The 22,500-nt window shown below is 44.1% G+C and overlaps 1 protein-coding gene across 5 annotated transcripts in view; it reads left to right on the top strand.

Moving 5' to 3' along the window:
- The window catches only part of trc (Serine/threonine-protein kinase tricornered), a 262,213-nt gene that overhangs the window by 84,931 nt on the left and 154,782 nt on the right, over positions 1-22,500 (top strand). Inside the window, exon 1 of one of the 5 annotated variants that reach the window (XM_071687189.1) lies at positions 17,539-17,946. The exons of 3 other annotated variants lie outside the window; for them this stretch is intronic. Coding sequence is in view for 1 of the 2 variants with exons in the window: in XM_071687192.1 (XP_071543293.1) it covers positions 17,922-17,946 (25 nt within the window). In the remaining variant the exon portion in view is untranslated. Of the gene's footprint in view, positions 1-17,538; positions 17,947-22,500 lie in introns of those variants that run through there. One more of the 5 variants, XM_071687192.1, reaches the window with a different exon arrangement.

The raw sequence follows: 22,500 nt of genomic DNA, 5'->3' as shown, positions 1-22,500 counted from the left end.
AAGTTAGGGCCAGGAAGTAGGAGGAGTTGAACTAGAAAGTAGGGTGAGGTGTTAAGCTATGAGGAATGGTGGTGGTGGTAGTTGTGCTAGTGGTAGTTGGTGTTTTTGGTTGTTGTTGGTGGTAGTTAGCGGTGGAGGTAATACGATAGTGGTGTTGATGGTGGATATAATTTTGGTGGTAGATGTAGTGGTAATTGGTGATGCTAGTTGTGGTGTTGGTAATGACAGAGGCAGTGGCGGTGATAAAGGTTGTGATGGTTGTGGTGGTGGTTATAATGTTGATGATAGTGGTGACGTGGTAACGTTGTTAGTGGTAATGGAAGGATAGGCTCTGGTGATAGTGGTGGTGGTTGGTGGTGGTAGAAGGGTAGAGAGTGTGGTTGTGGTGATGGTAGGGAAGGGTGGTAGGTGGTTGCAGGTGGAGCGGGCGGGTGTGTTGGGGAGGGTAGCATGGGCGTAACATGAGAGGCAGGCTGAGTGTGCCTTACTCTACCCAGGATACTCTCCCGCTTGGTTGGTGTTCCCATTACCCTCACCCGGGATGGTGGGACGTATGGGCCTCTCGTACTCGTGCAACTGAAGACCTGTTTTTTTTGTGAGGATTGTTTTACTGGGTCTGTTGCTAACACGGCTGTGGTACCGTGCAGGTGGTGTGGCTGTGGTACTGTGCAGGTGGTGTAGTTGTGGTACCGTGCAGGTGGTGTGGCTGTGGTACCGTGCAGGTGGTGTAGTTGTGGTACCGTGCAGGTGGTGTGGCTGTGGTACCGTGCAGGTGGTGTAGTTGTGGTACCGTGCAGGTGGTGTGGCTGTGGTACCGTGCAGGTGGTGTAGTTGTGGTACCGTGCTGGTGGTGTAGTTGTGGTACCGTGCAGGTGGTGTGGCTGTGGTACTGTGCAGGTGGTGTAGTTGTGGTACCGTGCAGGTGGTGTGGCTGTGGTGCTGTGCAGGTGGTGTAGTTGTGGTACCGTGCAGGTGGTGTGGCTGTGGTACCGTGCAGGTGGTGTAGTTGTGGTACCGTGCAGGTGGTGTAGTTGTGGTACCGTGCAGGTGGTGTGGCTGTGGTACTGTGCAGGTGGTAAGGATGATATGAAGACTATGTACCACATCTTACGGTATATTTGCCCTTACTAAGTTTTACGGCTATATTTTGCTCTTGTTTCATGTATCATATCCTGTTGCTACATCAAGAGAGCCTGAGATAGCACCGGAGGGGCCGAGGACCGGTGAATATTGTCATGTATAATGGAGGTGGTGTCGAGGGTTGGATGTGAGGCCTCCGTGTGGAGGGAAGGCTCACGTCCCTGGAGGATCCCAGTTCGGGGGAGTTGAGGAAGGTGGACGTATGCCACACACTAGGCCTCATACCTCCGTCCACTTGGTGTCTACGAAGATAATCCTCCGTAATAGCTGTTATAACAACAACGGAGAAAGATATATCAGTGAGACACAAGAGTAGATAATGGTTGTTTGTAGTTACAGATGATTGGGATTAACGAGTTACGACAGCGGGGATTTCAGGGGTTAGGAAACAAATGACGATGGTGTGTGAGTGGGAGACGGGTCCACCATCTTCCATGTTACAGATGTGTGTGTGTGTGTGTGTGTGTGATGTGGTCAGCTGTGAGACTCGGTTTGATATCGTTACGTTAGCCTGGTATGTGAGGACCAGTTTCGCATATGCCGTTTATATGAATGAGGAAACACGCCTCCCAGCGTCCTGCTCAAGGGGTTAAGGTCCATCCTTGTCCATATGGGCTGCGTGCTACAATGTTCTTACGGTGTGAGACCAAGTTGGTGTTGACATGGCAAACATGGGGTCTGAGAGGACGCTCCGTGGGCCACCGGCACTAAGGATGACTTACGTTTGTTTCTTTCCTTCCATCGCTAAGTTTTGGAACTGTGCTTTCTCATTTCTTCCTTAACACCAGTGACCTTCCTGTTCTTAATATAATTAAAATCATTGTTCCGTTTTTGTTTAATCTTTCTTGTCATTTACATTTTAAAGATTGGATCATGTGAGAAAGTTTTTCCTTCTTGATTGGAACACACACACACACACACACACACACACACACATATATATATATATATATATATATATATATATATATATATATATATATATATATATATATATATATATATATGTGTGTGTGTGTGTGTGTGTGTGTGTATGTATGTATGTATGTATGTATGTATGTATGTATGTATGTATGTATGTATACTGACCTGACCTGTACATGTGTAGGATGTGTATGTCTCTGTACTGACCTAACTGGACCCAGCACAGAACTCCCAGCCCTACACTGTATTCTGACTCATCCATTAGCCTAATGCCCATATATATGGGTACTGACCCTCCCTGTACTGTGCTTGTATCTGCATCCCAAGTACACTGGACGTCTCAGTCCACTGCTGTAATCTGCCTCATCCTTAGCTGTATTTGTCTAACTATAGATATAGGTTGGTCTTGAACCTGTAATGTCTCATCCACAGATGTAGCACTAGATTGAACCAGCTCTCGCTTTATCATGGTAACGTTAATGTCTCGAGCAGTCTTCACAATTATGCTTCCATTATTTTACTTAAGAGATAGCTCTAATTTCTATTTTTTCTTACATTTTATAAGAGAAGGCTTCATTTTTTTCACTATATTCATTAAGTAGTGGAGGTCGCGCCTGGCTGGATGCCATGCAGGCGTGTTGACTATCTGGTTTGCTCGCTGGCTGGATCGCTGGCTGGATCGCTGGCTGGCCGATTTTTCTGACTGGCATATTGGCTGGTGGGTTGAGTGGCCGGTTGGGCTGACTTGACTGAGTCGTCGTACATCAACATACCCCGGGCCAGTCTTATCGGGAGCCATGTTTAATTATACCTCTCACGTTGGTGTTAGTGATGGCCCTGGTGGCCAGCGGACGACTTGATCTGGCAGCGTCAGTAACTCCTGCGACAGGATCATTCATCCTGTCAACAACGGGGTACTGTGCTGCCAGTAGTTAGTGAACTGGTTGAAGCAATTACTTCGGACCCCGGGAAGCGGGGTAGGAGGGAGCTATTCGTTTGCTGTTCCATCCGATCCATGTCCAGATCGATTCTCATATTCCTCGAGCATAGTGGGTTGGCCTTGGCCATGATGGCTGTGACCTTTGACCCGTGGCGGGTCTGACTGTGGGGTGCCGGGGTGTTGGCAGCAAGGTGGGCACTCTGCAGAGGAGGTGGGAAAGAGGATGGCGAATGATCCCGTGGACAAAAGGATCTCAGTAGGAGCATTAGTGTGAGCAGCAGGAGTGAGAGGCGGTAAGTGCGTGAACAGGGTGAACGAGGAGTGAGTGAGGGTAATGTGGGTGGTGGTGCAGGCAGCATGAGGGTACGGGCTCGTAGCATCGCCCGCGTCTCACCGGCCCAGATCACACCGCTCGACATTAGTGTTCTGGTTGAGGTGGCTCATGTGAGAGAGAGAGAGAGAGAGAGAGAGAGAGAGAGAGAGAGAGAGAGAGAGAGAGAGAGAGGATGTAACGGATATTTTAAGCGCAGATCTGGAGACTGAAGGCCCGGATATACCTGATGATGATGGATATTACGTAGCATACAACAAATGACAGAGGATTTTTTTTTTTGTGTGTGTGTGTGTGTCGTACTGTGTGCTGGGCTCTGTGGGAGGTGCGAGTCTCTCAAGATATATAGTGTTGACAATATTTTTGGGCTGCGCTAGAGGGGTCCATGTGGCATGCGAGAACAGATGACTGATTTTAGAACATTACAACGGGAGGTTCTATGCACACCTCCTCCCTTTGAGGCTGTAACGTGTCTGTGCTGATGTAATTTGACCCATACCTTCGTTAATCTTTTGGACGCAAAACTACGACCCTTGAGCTCGACGATACTACTACCCTCGGTTGTAAGGGTCTGCCCTTAAAGGGGGTCAGGTCAAAGGGCGGACGATCATAACCTCAGGGTCGTACCATCTTGCTCTAGGGGTCGAGTCATGAAGTGTCAGTAAAGTGATTTTTTCTTGTGTGTTGCAGGTAAGTGGAGGGCAGCAGCGTGTCGAGAGCCTACGCCGTGAGGCCAGGAGCTGGGGCCCGCCAGGTGAGTGTGAGTCTGTCAGTAGCCCCTGGGAGTCAGCTACGCTTACTTCAAGTTGATTGCAGTCTCGCCCGCCGTATGTACCGATGGCCGTGCCCAGTGACTTCCAGTTTACTTATATCAAAACCATTATAATTACCTACTGGGACTGAATGCAGTATTATAAGGGAACTTCACCATGAAGATGAGCTGTTCTTCCAAGGTTGAGAGGAGGGTTTGGAAGGGGGTTGTGTATGGGGGCAGGAGGGGATTTGCCTTGCGATGTGTGACCAGAAGACTCTCCGAGAGGCTTTGATACGTGGGCCTCCTGATGTGTTTTTGATCTCACGGGGATGATTACTAACAGTACCAGTCACGCCAGTATTTTCAGGGCGCCTTACATTAATGTTAATTGCCCTTGGGATCGATGCTTTTACCCAAAGACAAACTGTGGATATATATATATATATATATATATATATATATATATATATATATATATATATATATATATATTATATATATATATATATTATCCCTGGGGATAGGGGAGAAAGAATACTTCCCACGTATTCCCTGCGTGTCGTAGAAGGCGACTAAAAGGGGAGGGAGCGGGGGGCTGGAAATCCTCCCCTCTCAATTTTTTTTTAATTTTCCAAAAGAAGGAACAAAGAAGGGGGCCAGGTGAGGATATTCCCTCAATGGCCCAGTCCTCTGTTCTTAACGTTACCTCGCTAACGCGGGAAATGGCGAATAGTTTGAAAAAAAAAAAATATATATATATATATATATATATATATATATATATATATATATATATATATATATATATATATTGTCGTAAAACACATACACACGTGAAGCACTGATGCGATCAGACTCGCTGGAAAAATAAACACGGATTCTCAAAGCTTTTTGACTGTTATTTCAAGCCATTTTCAAGTGTACAGAGTCAGCATGAACAAGGGAATAAATTCAAAGCCGGACTTCATCACAGCTGAGGAAACATGGAACAGTTGATGTGAGAAATATGGAAAAGGTTGACCAGAACGTAAAGTGACCCGACCCCCCTCTACCATGCGAGGGACGACAGGTCGGCTCCTGCATTCTTAATTTGACCACATTTCAACAGAGATTTCATGAAGATGTTGCCTGACTTATACATTCGTTCACTGATGTTTAAGTTGGTGGTAACTGTGATGAAAGAGGATTAAACAATAAGCCTTTCTATAAGTGACACATAAGACTTTAAAGAAAAATTTGACTCCCCAATTTATTGGAAGTGAATAGTTTATGTTTGAATATTGCGTCTTGTTCCGAGGTTTTTCTAAGAGTTTATGCTGTAAGGACGTTTTTAGAATCTGAAGCAGTATTGAAACATATGAAAGATTATTTACATTATGAATTTTGAAGGTGAGGATTTTAAAGAATAGAGAAATTGGATGAAAGAAATCGGTGGTCAGGTCCCTCTTTTCTAAATGCGTCTACGTATTATGTAACTTTGGGAAAGAAAAAGAAAATATCCAGACGTATTCCTTTTCAGTTAAGCCTGTATGTAACGTGTGATAACAGACGAATGGATAGTGCATGTAAAGACAAGGTGATGGCTTAACGTAGAGAAGCCTTAGTTTGAAATATGTGTGGATGACCAGATGTTGAGAGTTCATATGAATTAAAAAAAAAAGAGTCTAGTTCTAACCTTCGGGATCGACGAGGAGGAGTTTTAATTTGTGCCGATAATCCTGGCAAATTTATTGTGCACCCCCATGCTCATCCTATGAGCGGTAGCGCAAAAGAATTACAGGGGTGGGGGTCGCTTGCCCGGGCTTGAGGTCCCCCACCCCCCTCCTTTTTTTTTCCCACCGTCCCATTCTAAATCTAAAACGAACATCCTCGCCCACACTTTGTTATCGGTACGGCAATACACAACACTGCAAGCATTTTGCTTAGTTTACGAGGGCGTTGCTGTCTTTATTGAAGATCATTATTTATTATGAAGTTCTTAAACAAGTTAGAGAGAGAGAGAGAGAGAGAGAGAGAGAGAGAGAGAGAGAGAGAGAGAGAGAGAGAGAGTATCATCAGGTCACCTTTTCAAAGGGACAGGATCTCCTTTTCAAAGGGACAGGGGGGACTGCGACGTTGTGTGCTCCGGGGCCAGTGCTGTGGCTCTTGACACCCCTTGAGAACCTTAACCAGACAGAATGTCGGAGCTTCTCCTTAAAGAGAAACGAAATCTCGTCGGGTGTCGCTTTTGGAATGACCCGTACGAGATGACTAGTTTGCACTCACGCATACTTGCGAGTGACCGATGATGGCCTTGTGATGGCAGGAGTGCTTGTCAGGTGCAAGCAGCAACGATGGATCTTACGGGGAGTGAATTGATGAGGGTTTGGGAAGTCCTGAGTTGAGATATACGGTGTTACGATGGATGTTAGTGAGAACATAAGGTTGGCTTCATCAGGTGGTAGGATAGTGTGGAGGAGAGCTGATGGTTATGCAGTGACACACGGAGGGTGTGTGTGGCTGGGGGTTTGGCCAGGACTGGATAGAGAGGAAGACTGAAGGCGGAGGTGGCCGGGCAGTGAGGCATCATGCCCTGGGGTTGGGGTGGGGATTGGCTGCTGGAGGGAGGGAGGGAGGGAGGGAGGGAGGGAAGGAGGGAGCACTTGAGAATGAGTGAAGACCCGGGGCAGGTTGTGTATACACGAGAGCTCCTCCGTGCTGGAGAGGAAGGTATATTGGATATAGACGCCTCAACTGCTGTGATTCATAGAACACTCTCTTAAAGAGAGAGGGCTTGGAACACTTCACCTTCTCAGGTCTTCCCAAGCAGTTACGACAAGTTCCTTTGTAAATGGCAGGTTCTCCACTTCTTCCAAAACCCATTGCTTATTTTTTTCTTATCTCTTCTCACTTCTCTCTCTTTGTAGTTCTTTTTATATTTCAGGTAAGTGCTTATCGTCCATGAGGAATGCATTCCACTGATTGTAGCCTTCAAGGGAAGAAAAAAAAATGGAATTTTGATATTTTGTACGTAATATGAACAATTCAAAAATTTGAATGTTAGTAACAAAGTTTGGGGAAACAAAGACCTGGGGTTTGTGTTGTGCGATATGTGTTAGTGGTGCTGGAGCCACCAGGATGTTCTCCAACACTACCAAAACCTGCAGTACGAAGCCTGTGGTAACATTCCTCCTCAGGTGTCAGTAAGTAGCTCAACCCAAACATTTGAGAAGTGTTGTGATGCTTCTCATCAACAGTGTAAAGCATCAGTTATGGCTTTACGATGTATATACTCCTTTTCTCTACTACCGTGAATTAATGATTTTTTGATGTTTTTTTTTTTTTGTCATGATTTTTCGTTTGGTATTGTATGGTCATAAGTAGATACTGATGTACCACATGGCTGCGACGGTGCGTCACAAACATATGATAAAAGACCAGAGGATGATAGAGGAGTGGGGAAATGGCCAGACCCTGTGGTAGGAGGCCTGATAAGGAGAGGAGGCGATGGAGTGGGTGTTGCGAAGTGAGGGCGACATCCGGGTGGATGTTGACCATGTGCTGCTGCTAGTCATGCCCAGAGCCCCACCTTAGGCATACCCCAACCTCCCTCTTGCCTTCCTGCCAGCACCAACCCACCCATATCACAAGGAACATCTCAGGTGAGACCGTTTCGTTGTATGGTGGAAGGCCCATGTATGTTTTCATTTTGTCGTGATTTCGCGTATTGGAAGGTAACAGAATCATTTTACTCCCATGCATTGTTCTTTACAAAAGGCAAACATGTTTACAATGATTAACTGATAGAGATCCGTTTTTTTTTTCTTTTTATGTTTTAGTTCAGTAAAGTGTTGCCAGTGAACTGTAGGAACTTTAGATATATATTATTCTTGACAAGATTTTGGTGTTAGACTTTAGACACAAGTGAATAAAAACCTTTCTGAGAAGTGTTAAACTTGAATACCAGGGAAGGATAGCGACTTGCACCAAACCTGTCGCTAACCATTAAGGCGACCATTTATCTCATCAGAAGGGATATTGGCCTCTAAGTGGTATCTCTATACGTCTGAAGTACTGATGAGGTAATGTTTTGATGCCAGGTATTGGACGATACGTAAGTGGACGTGACATGGAACATGCTATATTTTGAGGTGTGTTTCAGTGGAATGAAACGAGTAATTTTTCTTTTTTTTTACCTAGTTATTTTTAGTATCGTGGACCAGATTATTTGAAATAAATTTATTATTGTTATTAGTAGTAGTGGTAGTAGAAGTAGTAGTAGTAATAGTAGTAGTAGTAGTAGTAGTAGTAGTAGTAGTAGTAGTAGTAGTAGTATAATTATTCATTAATTTTGAATATTTATGAATAGTTTTCGAAAAGAGTGAGATTTATTGATGTGTCCAGATGGTGTTGGCAAATTGTGTTGGAGATAATGATGATAACTTTGTGATTACAGTCGTCGATGAATGGCGGTGTGGCAGCCACACATGTTTTGTGTTGTTATGATTGCACGGACAAAGCCCGTCAAATGTCAGCCTAACGAGACTGAAACAAGCGTTGAGTGACACCAGGTTCAAGCGATGCATACATTTCACTGCGGAGGACGCCAGAAAATCTAGTGTTTTATTGTGGGTTCAAATTACCGGTGGGGACTATCACTCTCCTGTGGTTAATACGTCCTTCCTGTCAGGGAATAACTCGTCGCGACATTGAATGTATTACGGGGTGGAAAATTAGCGCCTCGCCCTAGTTCGATTGCCAAGATTTTCTCGTCTGAGTACGGCAGTGGCGGTACTGGATGCACTAGTGTTCGTTTTCTATATTTTCAGAGATAATTTTGTCACGTTTTCTCCCGATGTTCACGACCTTCTCAAAGTCCCTCAAAGGATCCACGTTGACGTTAAGGATTAGGAAGGCTATTGTGATTCTTTGCCAATCGCTCCTGGCCTTCATGATGACTGATTGGTGTTCAGTGTTAAGCTCGGGGAAGTGGGGCACCCTAGCCCCATCTCCCTGAGCTTAACACGGAACAGCCATTTTTCATGTGAGGGAGGTTGATGTATTTCTATTTTGACTACGGCGGTATAGGAACGACAGCCATGGAAGCCTCATCCTAATGCGTTATATTTTTAGAGACGTTACCTGCCCAAGTTCTGGCCACTGTGGGTACGAACGAGGCTTGCCCGTCCAAGTTGAGAATACTGTTACCTTGGGGACGAAGTGCTCCTGCTGAAGTTCTGCCGGTGTACGTACGTACTGCTCTTTGTGGACATGAGACGTTGCCTGCCCATGTTCGGACATACTTGTGCCAATACTTGGGTTCGCATTGTTATATGCGGTAATTCAGACGACTGTACCCGTTCCCTTTGGTACGAGGCGTTACCTGCCTAAGTTCAGACTACCGTACCGGTAGTTGGGTACGAGCCGTTACTTGCCCTTATTTAGACTGTTGTACCGTTACTTGGGTACGAACCGTTACCTAACGTGATTGAGGTGACTGTACCGTTACTTGGGTGCCTCGAGGGCGGAGTTAAAGAGAGGGGAAGGGGAGGTGGGGAGAGTGGTCACCGTGTCCGTCATTATACCATTCATTCTGCCGTATATACCCTGGCTGGCCCGAGCCTCAGGCAGACCACTGGGAGGGTGGGATGCAGGCCATGGAATGAGGTCAGATGGGTAGGTCTTGCTCCTGGTTTGTCCAGCGCTGGGTGACTGCCGCCGTTTTGCTTGATCCTGGTGTTGGGTCGAAGACATAGCGGGTTGGTTTTAGAAGGCACAGGCGATGGACTAAGAGAGATTGGGGGTGAGTTAAAGACATGGGCGATGAGTTAAAGATGTGTAAGTGGTGGGTTTAAAGACTTGGGAGATGGTTGAAGACGCATTACTTGGTCAGGGAGGTACTTTGGGGAAGGTCCTCATTCAAGCTAGTCGCTCCTGTCTGCAGTTGTCGCTGTAACTTGTTACTAGGAGTTACTGGGGGTTAGTTATTTTTTTTTTCCAGCACGTTCTCTACCCCTGTTGTATTAAGGAAGTAGTTGATTAAGGGTAGAGTTGGTCAGAGATTAGTGTCCATTCTCTTTCATTGTGTACGTGTTAGTTATTAAGTTAAGAGGGTTGGTGGCTGTGATACCTTTTTCCTCGTATGAAAAAAAATCTCGTTCTTCTTATGTCTTTCCTTCTTTCTATTTGTTTTCCACCTTGAAGATTCAGGTCTACAAATACCCTGTGAGCTCAGATTAGTGTCTTATATTTTAGCAAGGACTTGGGCATGTGTTAGCTCGTACCGTGTCGCGAACTATCAAAAAATGACATACCGTAGTATAGGAGACGATAATCGGTTATTGATTATGCATACCTTACGTTGGGTTTAAGGGGCATATCTCTATCCCCGATACTCGATCTGGGATTAAGCTAAGTACCATGATCAGGCAGCTATCTTGGCGGAAGCATGTGTTCTACAGCCCCACCTCATTAGGTTTTTTTTTTTTTATGATCACTGCAATATAAAGTAAATTTGGTAGAATGATCCACTTTGAAGATGATGTGTATTTTACGTGCTTTTCCATAAAGTGGAGAAGTTCACCTTATGTAATTGACTTGATAATTGAATTAACGACGGGTGGTTGCCACGATGGCCATATTCCCCGACCAGACCCTCAAGAAAGACTTATCTGTAACAGCCCCGTATTTGGCCCCCACCATGGTGGAACGGTGACCGCCAAAAGCAGCGAGAGATAATGTTTACAACTTTCAACAAGCGTCGCGCGTACCTAGTTAGGTCGAGTGTGTGTGCTTGGGCGTCGAGTTGAATATTACTTGGGTTGTGGAGCGGTGCGTGTCTGTTGCCTCCCTAACTTCCTCTTACTTGAATGGGCACTCACACTGTATGTTGCTCCACTACAAGTGTGTAAGATGGATGTGATGTCACCCCATGCTTTCGTATCTCTCGCAGCCTTGCTTACACAATGGAATTGTCATAATTGCACCATAGGTACCCCAAAATGGATGATGAACTGATTAGATTTTGTGGCACGTACGCTTAGTAAGAAGGAAAACGGGTTTCCTGCAAATGCAGTAACATGATTGCTGAATTCCGGTGGCAAGTTCAGACGTACACTAAATATGTATTAGGCCGAGACTGAAAAGGAGAAATAGAAGAGAAACATAGTAAAGAAGGAAGCATTTGAATACCACCTCCACTCCCTTCCTAACACTATCTCGTGCTCAACAGCCGGCAGGAAGAAGGTGTCAAAGAAAACGGTGTAGTATAGGGTAATATTAACGGTCTTGGAAGTAATATAGGAAAGCGCGGACGGGAAAACGTTCTCCGGCAGTTAGAAACTGCTGCTCTCGGGCTGGGGTCTGAGAAATGTAGTGGACATTTGCATGATAAATGAAAAGTGATAAAGTACATTATGTAGTGATAACAGATATCAGTAGAGTATTTGTCTAGCTTTGATTTGAAGATATCAGTAGTCTTTGCATTCGCTGCGTTAGGAGGTAATTTTTCCATTCCTCAACCACTCGAAAAAAAAAAAGTTTGTAAGACTCCCATTTTATGCCCTTCATTTTTCCTCTTACTTTTATTTCTGGTCAGTGAAAATCACTGAAGAAGTTTTTATGTTGTCTAAATTATTAAGTATTTTGAACACTTTCATTAGATCTCTTAGGGATAGACTCATGTACGGAGAGAGAGAGAGAGAGAGAGAGAGAGAGAGAGAGAGAGAGAGAGAGAGAGAGAGAGAGAGAGAGAGAGAGAGAGAGTTATGGTCTTGAAGCCTTTCATCATAAGGCATATATCAGTGTGAAAGGATTATTTTGGTTGCTTTGTATTCGTTCTCATTTTTCTTCTTCGTTGATCTGGTTGGAGGAGTTGAAGAACGTAGTCCCTAATGAGGTCTGACCAGAGCTGTATGAAGGGTCAGTATTGCATCTTTGTTTTGTAGCGTTTAGCTGTGAATCCTAGCATCCTGGTGGCTTTATGTAGACAGCTAGACGTTTACAGTATTTAAAGAGCCTTTTAATCTTTACTTTATAAAAATGGTCTACGAAGCAGTTTGTATTCGTGATTTACCTTTTTGGCGCCAAGTGCTTTACTGTGTATTTGTGTACGTTGAAATCCGGTTTCCATATCTCAGAAGGGAAAGGGAGGAAGGTAAGGAGATAAGTAAGGGAGGCGGATAAGGGGTAAGATAGAGAGTATGGGTCAGGAAGCAACATAGCTGGGTCGTCACGGCTGGTGTTGTCGTGTGAAGATGTCTGTCTGAATCACCTCCCACTCGTCTCACACCCCTTCCGTCTGATGGGATCTTCCCGTTATCTTCTCTTATCAGGTAACAGCCCTTTGCATAGTAACGGTTACCTTGTCGTCGTGTCCAGCCTGTCCTCAGCGGCTTTTGTTTGACGAACTTGCTCTACTTTTGTCGTAATTGATACTGTTGTCTGTACTTTTCCCTAATATGAACTTTGGCGGGGAGTTTCTTCTTCTAATGTTAACTTGACAACCGGATTTGTGTTGCTTTTAGCGACATTGTTCGCTGGTTTGTTCTGTCGTTGTGAATATTGGCAGGCAATGTGAGCATGTTGAGAAGTCGGTTGTGAATGGGTGATGAGTTTTTGATAGTGTATTATTACCAAGTTCCCTTTCTGATGTGAATTGTGATGAGAGAGAGAGAGAGAGAGAGAGAGAGAGAGAGAGAGAGAGAGAGAGAGAGAGAGAGAGAGAGAGAGTTTCTTCTAGTGTAGACGATAGTTACGATGTGGTCGATAGGGTAGGTAAGGGGGTTTGCCGACGTCCTGCCGTTTCGCCCTAACCTGTTGGACCCGTGCTGGGTGAACCGACTTCCATTGTGAGAAGGTCCCGACGTTTCTTAGTTTCGCCCCGACCTGCTAGACCCGTCCTGATGAACACTAGCACCGGTGGTAAGGTCCCCGACGATTTACCGTTTCATCTTGACCCGACCGAGCCACACGATGCCCGCCCTCTCTTGCCAGACAGACATATCCCCCACCTCTCTCTCTTGCGGGATTCCTCCGACGTCGTTCCGGTGTCGCGCCAGACAGACAGACTTCAGGCCACGAGATTCGCGGATGGTGTGTACATGTAAACCCAGGCCGGTGTTTGTTTATTGAGTTTATTGAATGCATGCCGTGGTTCATCCTTGAGAGCTAGTGCGTGCAAAATGAATGAGCAAGTTCTTGATATTATTCTTGGTACAGACATGATTCTGTTGTGTGTTCTTTACAGTATCAACGGTTTCCGTTGTGCTTCATTTTTTCTTTCTTGAGTTTTTCTCGTGACGTGTAACCACCTTCCTTGATTTGTTGTGGTGAAGCAACTTCCAGCAACGAAAGTTGTTTCGCGACCTGGTTTGTTTACGTTCTCCCTGACGCATGCGCAATGAGGTTGTTGCCGCAAGGCGAGGCGGTTCCTTGTCTGTTTGCTCGGTGGAGATTGTTGTGGTGAATGGTACGTGTTAGTTATACTGCCCCTGGTGACGTCAATGATATTTATTTGTTATGCTTCAGGTGTTGATGTCGCCTTCAGAGTAATGCCAGTCAGCGTTGCTGCTGTTGTTGATGCTTGCCGTTGTTGTTGGTTTGTCGTCTGCTGTTGTTGATTACTGTTGCTGCTCGTAATGGCATGTCTGTTGCTGTCATTGGACAGCCTGATGTTGCTGTTGATAGCGCTGTGCATTTGTTCGCATGCTTCCTCCTGCTGTAGATGCTGTTGTTGATATTGCTCAAGGCACTATACACGATACTGCAGCTGTTGTTATCACGGCTTCTGTTAGTAGAATTGCTTCTGATTTTTATTAATACTCCTTTTTCTGTTTGCGAGGCTTTTGTTTCTTGTACTGTTGAAGCTGTTGTTATTGCTAGCACGGTTGGTACCGGTGCTGTTGATGAAAACCTGCTGCTACGGTCGTCAGTCAGTTCTGGCGTAGGGCCTGCCCGTACACGAGTCCGGGATGACGCTCCTAAGCGGATATTGTGGGGAGCATCGCACCTTTGTCCTTGTTGAGAGTTATCCAACCATATCTCTAGCATCCTAATGACTAGCTGACTCGTTTACAGTCAAAAACTCGCGTAAAGAGACTGTGATTAATCACCTTGTAATAGCTGATTTGCGGGTGAAACTTTTATCTATTGAAGTCTGATTTTCACGTCGTGCTTGTTATTTCACGGTTTCGTTATTCACATTTTACATGTGTTATGTTTGTTTACACTTAATGTGAGCGTAAGCTGTGTGTGGTTAACTCTACGTGCCGGTAATCATGACTAACTCCAGGTCTTATTATACACATGGTTCACAGCAGTCCTTGGAGTAGTGGTTAACCAAATTTATGGATAACTTCCTGGTTAAAACAAATCTTGATTGTTCTTCATATATATATATATATATATATATATATATATATATATATATATATATATATATATATATATATATATACGGAGAAGATGAATGAGGCGAGGTTGACAAAGAGGGCATATACATCGAAAGTGAAGGGGACAAGGAGAAGTGAGGACCGAATTGGAGATGGAAGGATGGGATGAAAAAGATTTCGTGTGTTCGGGGCCTGAGCATGCAGGAGGGTGTAAGGCGTGCACGGGATAGAGTGAATTGGAGGGACCTGGTTTACAGGGAGTGGTGTGCTGTCAGTGTACTAAACCAAGGCATATGAAACTGTTTGGATAAGATACTGACACGTCTGGAAGGCCTGGTTTAGATAGGGGTCTGTGATTTTGGTGCATTTTGCACGACTTCTAGAGAGTGGATGTGAGCGAATGACATCATTTGTTCTTCTGTTGCTACTTTACTAAGGCGGGAAATGGCCTACTAGTGTAGAACTCCCTACGAGTACAGTACAAATAGAAAAAAAAAGGTAAAGTTCATTTAAAGATGCCAGAAAGCCAGAAAACCAGAAGATAGAGTCTACACCGCAGTCAGCCAGTATTTGAAAGGTGTAAGGAAATAACAAGAAAATTCAGCAAGGTGGCGAAGGACGAGCGGAGAAACTAAATCAAGACTTCTGTAGACAAGGCAAGGGAATAAGACAAAAACTTTTCCAGTAATTCGTCAGGAGTAAATTGGCAGTTAGACGGCAGCTAATCAGGCTAAATGACTCTCAGGGAAGAACTGTAAAGGGTAATGGATGTGGAGGTGAATGACAAGTTCACATGTGTTTCCCCTGTGAAAGAGACTATAACCTTAGCGTGAGCGAGATGGGATGGGGGAAGAGCGTCTTGGAAAACATTAAAACCCGCCAGAAAAGGCGTAAACAAACCGTTAAAGGGCCTTGACCCATATAAGACTCATTTACACTTGAGGAAATATGCAGTTAACGCTAGACTTAAGGACAGTGTTGTGCCAAAGTAGTAGAAAGTAAATAAGCTTTAAGGAAAGAGATCGGATTTTTTTTTCTTTAACTACTGACCAAGCTTTTTGACGAGTGTAGTCTGTCAAGCACCAAAAGAGATAACTGGAAAGCCAGTGAACGAGTACTTGGATAACTAACGTAAGTGAGAGAAAACGCAGATTAAGAGAAACGAGGTAATGCGTAACAAACTCTGACTTTTACGAGTGAGTAAGCCCCATTATATATATATATATATATATATATATATATATATATATATATATATATATATATATATATATACACACGCACACGAAGCTGTTAAATATTTTAAAGGAATTGTACACGCAGATGGTAGACTGAATTATTTCATCACCACTTTGTCTGCATTGCGTATCGATTCGATATTGTGGTAGTACGTGTTGTGTAGGAAATGGTTTGTGGTAGCGCGTGTTGTATAGGAGATGGTTGCCTATTACAAAGCTTTGGTATAATACATTGTACAGGGGGGGGGGGGGGGTTGTAAAGAGGAGCAAATCACGTTTCAAGGTTTATCTTAAGCTGCTTAACGGCAGAGAAGCCGATTTGTCACGTCTTAGAATTTCCAGCCTTTTGGGTCACTGGTCACTCACTGCTCTGTGTTCTTCGCTTGGTATCCTCTGCTTGGCCAGGTTCTTGCTGGCGGTGTTTGAAGCGATCTTATTATTATGGTTGACTACGTTTTTTGTTGTCACCCAGAAAAAAAAAGTTCAGCAGCTGATGTTGATGTAAGAATATTTAGGAAGGTAACGAGGTGAAGAGGTTAACGAAAAAGATTTGATTTTTAGTGAATGTAGAGATTTGAAAAGCCTAGACAGGTACTTACAAGGTATGAGAACCAGCCTGTGTTTATAGGCTTACTGCCCGAAGCCCCCAACAGTCTTACTGAGCGAAGGAACAGTAACTTAGTAATTTGATCCCTGACCAAACAAGCTGTGGGGAAAGAATACCTCCGAAACCATGGTAAGGTTTACGTAAGGAAAGGTCAGAGACCAAGGAGGCGGAGGGGGTTGATTAAAGTCTTCCAGAACCATCGTCAGGTAAAGTTGGATGTGGTGCGAAGATGCGAGTTGGGAGAGGGTGTTGGTTGAGAGGGAGGGGAGATGTTTTACATATGGTTAATGAGATGAAATGAGAGTGGGAGTGCGAATGGGTGTATGAATTGTATCACCCTAATGAACACGACGGTACGACCCCTGGATAAGATGGTCCGGCCCTTTGTTCTCAACAAGTCTAAGGCCAGATCGCGATACCGAAGGGTAACACCGTCTCGCTCAAGAGTTTAATGTTAATGTACAAAAAGGTTTTGTACCAGGAGTTGAGTGGGCAAGTGTGAAATGAATTCATTCCTTGGACCAGTTCTGTTCGTATAATTTTGAAAAATTAAAGAGGCAGTCCTATGTAATAATAGTGAGTTTTAGAATATACATTTTGGTTGAGAAAATAACGTTGATCCTGAGGAGCAATACAGAGACTATCTGTTAAAGTTGTATCCTTTAATGGGAGGCTTGGCTGGTGATTGTAAAGGAGGAAGAGGGCTTCCACGTGGTGCAGCACAAGTTAGGTTCGCGGAATCAACACACAGTGAGCGGCAGTCCCCTAACCGTACTGATGATGCAACGTGCTCGGTGCTGCGTCAGCTTTGTCGTCTGCTGTGATCCGTGACGCACTCTGCAGCCTACACTGTGATAATGTTTCACTGTCCTCTTATCAGCCGAAGTACATACGCATATATAACTGGGTCTATTGTAGTGGATATTATTGTTTTAAAATGATCAAGGTCACAGGGCGTGTTGCGCTATGCCACTGTTTCAAAACTTTCGACACCCATGGCGGACGCATGAAGAAACACTATCGTCCTCTCCCGTACCACCATGTATAAACATCTTTAGGGAATACCAACCACTTTTTACTGATCTCAGGGGTAGAGCCATTACACAAGATGTGAATCCTAGCGGAAACACCTTCTCCTGGTAGGTGACCTTAGCTGTGTGTTTCCCCTTGGTTGCAGTATGATACGTTTTCCTCAGATAGTGAGATGTGATCTAGCGTAGTGCGTTACTGGTAGAGTAGAGAAAGTGGCCTGCCAGGCCCGAATTATCGATACTTAGGCGTAGGTAGTGAGAATCTGATACTTTCAACTTCTCCACCCTCACTTGTTATGCGGTTACAGAAATTAGGATGATCTTGCGGAATTGGATGGGCGAGTCGCACAGTGTGCTCGGCAAGGACGGGTTAGAAGCTTAGTGGCAAGACTCGGTGTGTTACTTCGTGTGGCTTGTGAAATAAGAGGAAATAAACAATTGACACAAACTAGCTTTAAAGTCATACGGTACGGGGAGAGGGAGGCCTCGACACCGTGTGCCGCCACCGCCGCTGATGGTATACCAACAGTATCCCATGTCTGGAGGGACAGCTCGCGCCTGCTGCCTGACCTGCTGAGTTAACTTCATGCTGATGGCAACGAAGGTTTCAGGTTGTTATTTATTTTGTTTACAGTACATTATGCTTTGGAAGCTCACTACTTGAAGCATGTGTTGACTGGTAAGCTTAATAACCAATGAATTAATCAGTAGCAGAATTTATCTTACAGTTTTAGTTGGTGCTTACATCAGATGGTCGAGGGCACAGAGTTCACCTGTGTAGTTGTAACCTTGTTGCCATGTCACTGGAAGATTATAGTTAGCCATATGCTATTGTGCTATTTTGATTAGTGTTTTTATGTTAAAGATGCAGTGTGTGTGTGTATATATATATATATATATAATATATATATATATATATATATATATATATATATATATATATATATAATATATATATATATATATATATATATATATATATATATATATATATATATATATATATATATATATATGTTTGTGTGTATGTGTGTGTGTGTGTCACTGTGCTCCATCTGTATAAGGTTACATTGCGAGTGTAAAGTCACCATTGGCGGGGCTGTATCATTGTGAGTACATTGTCGTCAGAGAACTTTTCATTATGTCCCTACAGCTGAAAGTAACGCGGTCTTGGAGACGCAGGCGCTCCTGTAGAGGTGTCCGAGTTACTACAGGACCCTTTCAGGTGAAGAGGTCCAAGGGCAGTTACAGATATAAGAAGTGGTTAGCATTATGTGGGCCTGGACGGGGCTGTCGACTCGCAACCAACCCAGCTGTTCATCTTTTTTTGGGGCTGGTCGGTGGATGTAGTACTTGGCGTACGCTAGGATATATATATATATATATATATATATATATATATATATATATATATATATATATATATATATATAATGAGACGATCACACAAGTTTGTGATAATTATATGAAGGGTAATCGCACTTCTGTAGTTCAGATAATTGAAACTTGACAATACATATGTTTCGAGGAGGGAATCCGCCTTATCAGATCCCAACACAAGCACAAAGGCGGTAACAGGATATACAAGCCTTTGTGCTTGTGTAGGGATTTGAAACTTTGTAAATTGTTTCCACCTGATGAGGCTGATTTCCTTCGTGAAACGTGTGTTCTGTAATATTTCAATAAATCATCTGTAATATATATATATATATATATATATATATATATATATATATATATATATATATATATATATATGTGTGTGTGTGTGTGTGTGTGTGTGTGTGTGTATTGGTCCTCTTCATTCATAGCTAGAAACGCTAACCACAACACTAATTACATAATTACTAAGATTAGTTTTTGGAATCAGCGGGTTTGATACGTGGAATCATCGCGTAGCAAAACAACGTAAGGTTTTAAACAAGTACATTAGATATGTTGTTATTACAGTGAGTAACAGGTTCAGTGCCTGATAGCGGTTAAGAGGTATAAATGCTGTTTGATTGTTCGCTTTACGTGTGCCTTGTGGGTTTGATGTAAATGGAACTGGATTTTGTGAAGCTCTCACTGATATATATCAGAAATGTTTGCGCTCATGGCACGTGGGGGGAATGTTTCTGCTGCTGACCTTTTAACCATGATTGTTAATGTTTTGTATCCTCCGCGTTGTACTGTGGTCAGCTTTGATTATAGTTTGCGAAATTGTTACGGGTGGTTTGCGTGCCTGCGATTTTTAGGGAAGGTTACAGTTGCACTTGAATACTTCTGGTTGTCATTTAACTATGGAAGTGATATTCATATGCCTTAAATGGTGTCCTGTTGAGAGAAAGTTCTCAGTTTTCGAATATTAGCCCAATGTTTTTGCAAATGAATTTGCCTTTTTTTTTTTTTCCCCTAACTCCGTCGGTATTGTCATGGATAAGGTGCGACTCCTAGTCTTAGTGGTGGTAGTGGCGAAGACCACTTGGTCCAGGACCTCGTCATCAGCTTCCCGCACCTCTTGGACCCCAGGTGAACCCAGCTTGTAAACTGAGGTCCTAACTGAAGGACACACTCACCACATTTGGGAAAGAACTCTTGCACCAGATTTGTGGCCGCCATGAGCAGGTGAAACTTTATCCTTACGTGCAGTGTGTCGTTGGTGGTTGGTGCTTTTTGGATGGTTGTTGGTTGGTGGTGGTTGAGTTGGTTGGTGTGTTTGGCTCGCAGTTGATTGATGGTTGTCGGTTGGTTGGTGCTTGTGAGTGGATGTTGTGTGGTACTTGTAAGTGGTAGTGGGTTGGTAATCTTGTGTGGTGTTGATTGGCAGAGTCATTTCGCTATTGGTTGGTACTTGTTTGTTGATTGGTTGTTGTAAGGACGAAATTTACTGAAAGTTGTAGGCGGCGTACTGGTCTTTACGAGACAGCGCCCATTTTAAACATAGCCATAATTATCTAGGTATGTAATCTCGCCTCAGTCTGAAGCCCACCAACGTGAGATCCGTACTCAGTGACCTGAATCAGCAACTTGTTCCAACACTCATCTACCGTACCAATATTTACTATGATCTTGACTCAACCTGAATTTAGCTTGTTGGATGGTGAGGATTCGGGATGTCTTTCTGTGTATGTCTTTATTCTTGTTGACGGTTGGTCTTCCTTCCTCTTGTGGATATTATTTGGTGTTAGTTGTCTTGGATGCTGTGGGTGGTTATTATTTGGAGATAGGATATTGTTGCTGGCTACTGCCTGGAACTTTTATGGCCGATCATTGACATCCTGCTTACGGCTGAAGTTTAGTAGTAGTAGTAGTAGTATGTGGGATCTGTTTCGCACCTTCGTATGATTCCAGTACGTACTTGCGTAGGGTTGCAGTCTGTTATTAGTGGGTGGTTAGTGAATGGTAGGTGTCAAGTCTGTCTCTGCTTTCTTTTACGTGTCAGTGTGTGTTGTATGTGTTTGTGCGTATGTGATTTACTGTAATATATGTGTGTGTGTGTGTGTGTGTTTACTGTTTGTAATTATCGTGTGTTGCGGATAGATAGTGTTACACTCGTGTTGCCCTGTCTCTTATCCTGGTATGTATTTACCATGTATGTGTATTTACACACACACACACACACACACACACACACACAGCCCCGAGGGTAGGATGAACACATACATCGGGAGTAGGCCCACTGCCAAAGCCAGGATTTCGAACCCATGCAGGTCCGACCCTAGAGTGGCCCGTGCTGATTCATGAGCAGTAACGCTAACCACTAGACCACGGGGGCCCATGTAAGGTTTCTTTCTCATTATGATCGCTTGCTTGTGTATCTAAACACAGTGTTGTCGCCATTTTAGACCCGATTAGCAGCAGTAATAGCAGAAGCATTAAAAATCATGGCTTCATAATAGCCAGTTATCTCACTGTAGGTAAATAACCCAGTGAATTCATCCACACCATCTCTCTTTATTCACCGTAATTCCAACAATGACTCGGGTTGTTTATTGTTTTCATTACTGAGGTAGCGTCCTGGAGTCACAATTACCACAGAGACCGGTTCCTGGCGTAGAGCGAGTCTGGTATAAGCTGGTGGCAGCTTTTGTTCATGATTGGTATTGTTTGTGTGTGGGGTTGCTGGCGAGAGTAGTGCGCTGGCCTCAAAACCCCGCGGAGGGGGACTTCCCGACCCACGAACACGCCCAGGTTCTCTCTCTCTCTCTCTCTCTCTCTCTCTCTCTCTCTCTCTCTCTCTCTCTCACACACACACACACACACACACACACACACGTAAAATCATACGTCTGCATCCTACGAGTGTCGACATACGCACGTGAGTGTGAGGGATTTCCAGTGGCCGTTATAATGAGTCACTGTCAACTGCCACACTTTCCCTAGTGTCTGTCAGGCTGTCCAGCCTCAGTTGTTTCCTGCCAGGTTTCCCCTCCAAGTACCTTCCAAAATGTTTCTTTGTCAGTTTGAATTTCCTTTTTTTTTTGTTTGTAGCAATTGGGTTTTATTCCCCGAAATGGAAGTTGTGATTGGCTTTTGGCATTGTGTCGTGAACATTTGGCTGTGAGTATCGTTTTTTTTTTTTCATACTATTCGCCATTTCCCGCGTTAGCGAGGTAGCGTTAAGAACAGGGGATTGAGCCTTTGAGGGAAATCCTCACTTGGCCCCCTTCTCTGTTTCTTCTATTGCAAAATAAAAAACGGAAGGGGAGGATTTCTAGCCCCCACCCGCTACCTTCCCTTTTAGTCGCCTTCTACGACACGCAGGAAATACGTGGGAAGTATTCTTCCTCCCTTATCCCCAGGGATAAGTATCGTTATTATCAGCATTAATTCCGCTCAGCCTCGGTCCAGTTGGATTACCATCAGTCTCCAAAGGTTTCATGTCCTCTTAAGAAAATACTGACCGAAACATTGTCCATCACTTTACATATTTTTCCCCATTTCACTAAGGTGTCCTTCGGTGTGACCGGGAGCAAACCATGGATATTGATGGCGAGATCTCTTGTGATGAACAGTTATATGATGTTCTGGCAGGAGGGCAGAGCCTTGAGCACGAAGATACTCGTGAACACGACGGTATTGGCGCTTGAACACGACGATACGAACTTTAGGCATGATTGACTGGCCCCTCTGACCAGGCCTTTAAAAGGTCGCAGGCCAGGATCTCATACCCACCGATCGTC

The sequence above is a fragment of the Panulirus ornatus genome, chromosome 43 (assembly GCF_036320965.1).
Source record: "Panulirus ornatus isolate Po-2019 chromosome 43, ASM3632096v1, whole genome shotgun sequence".
NCBI classification, from domain to species: domain Eukaryota; kingdom Metazoa; phylum Arthropoda; class Malacostraca; order Decapoda; family Palinuridae; genus Panulirus; species Panulirus ornatus.
The sequence above is the reverse complement of the archived record's forward strand: the minus strand, read 5'-3'. Positions and strand labels throughout refer to the sequence as shown.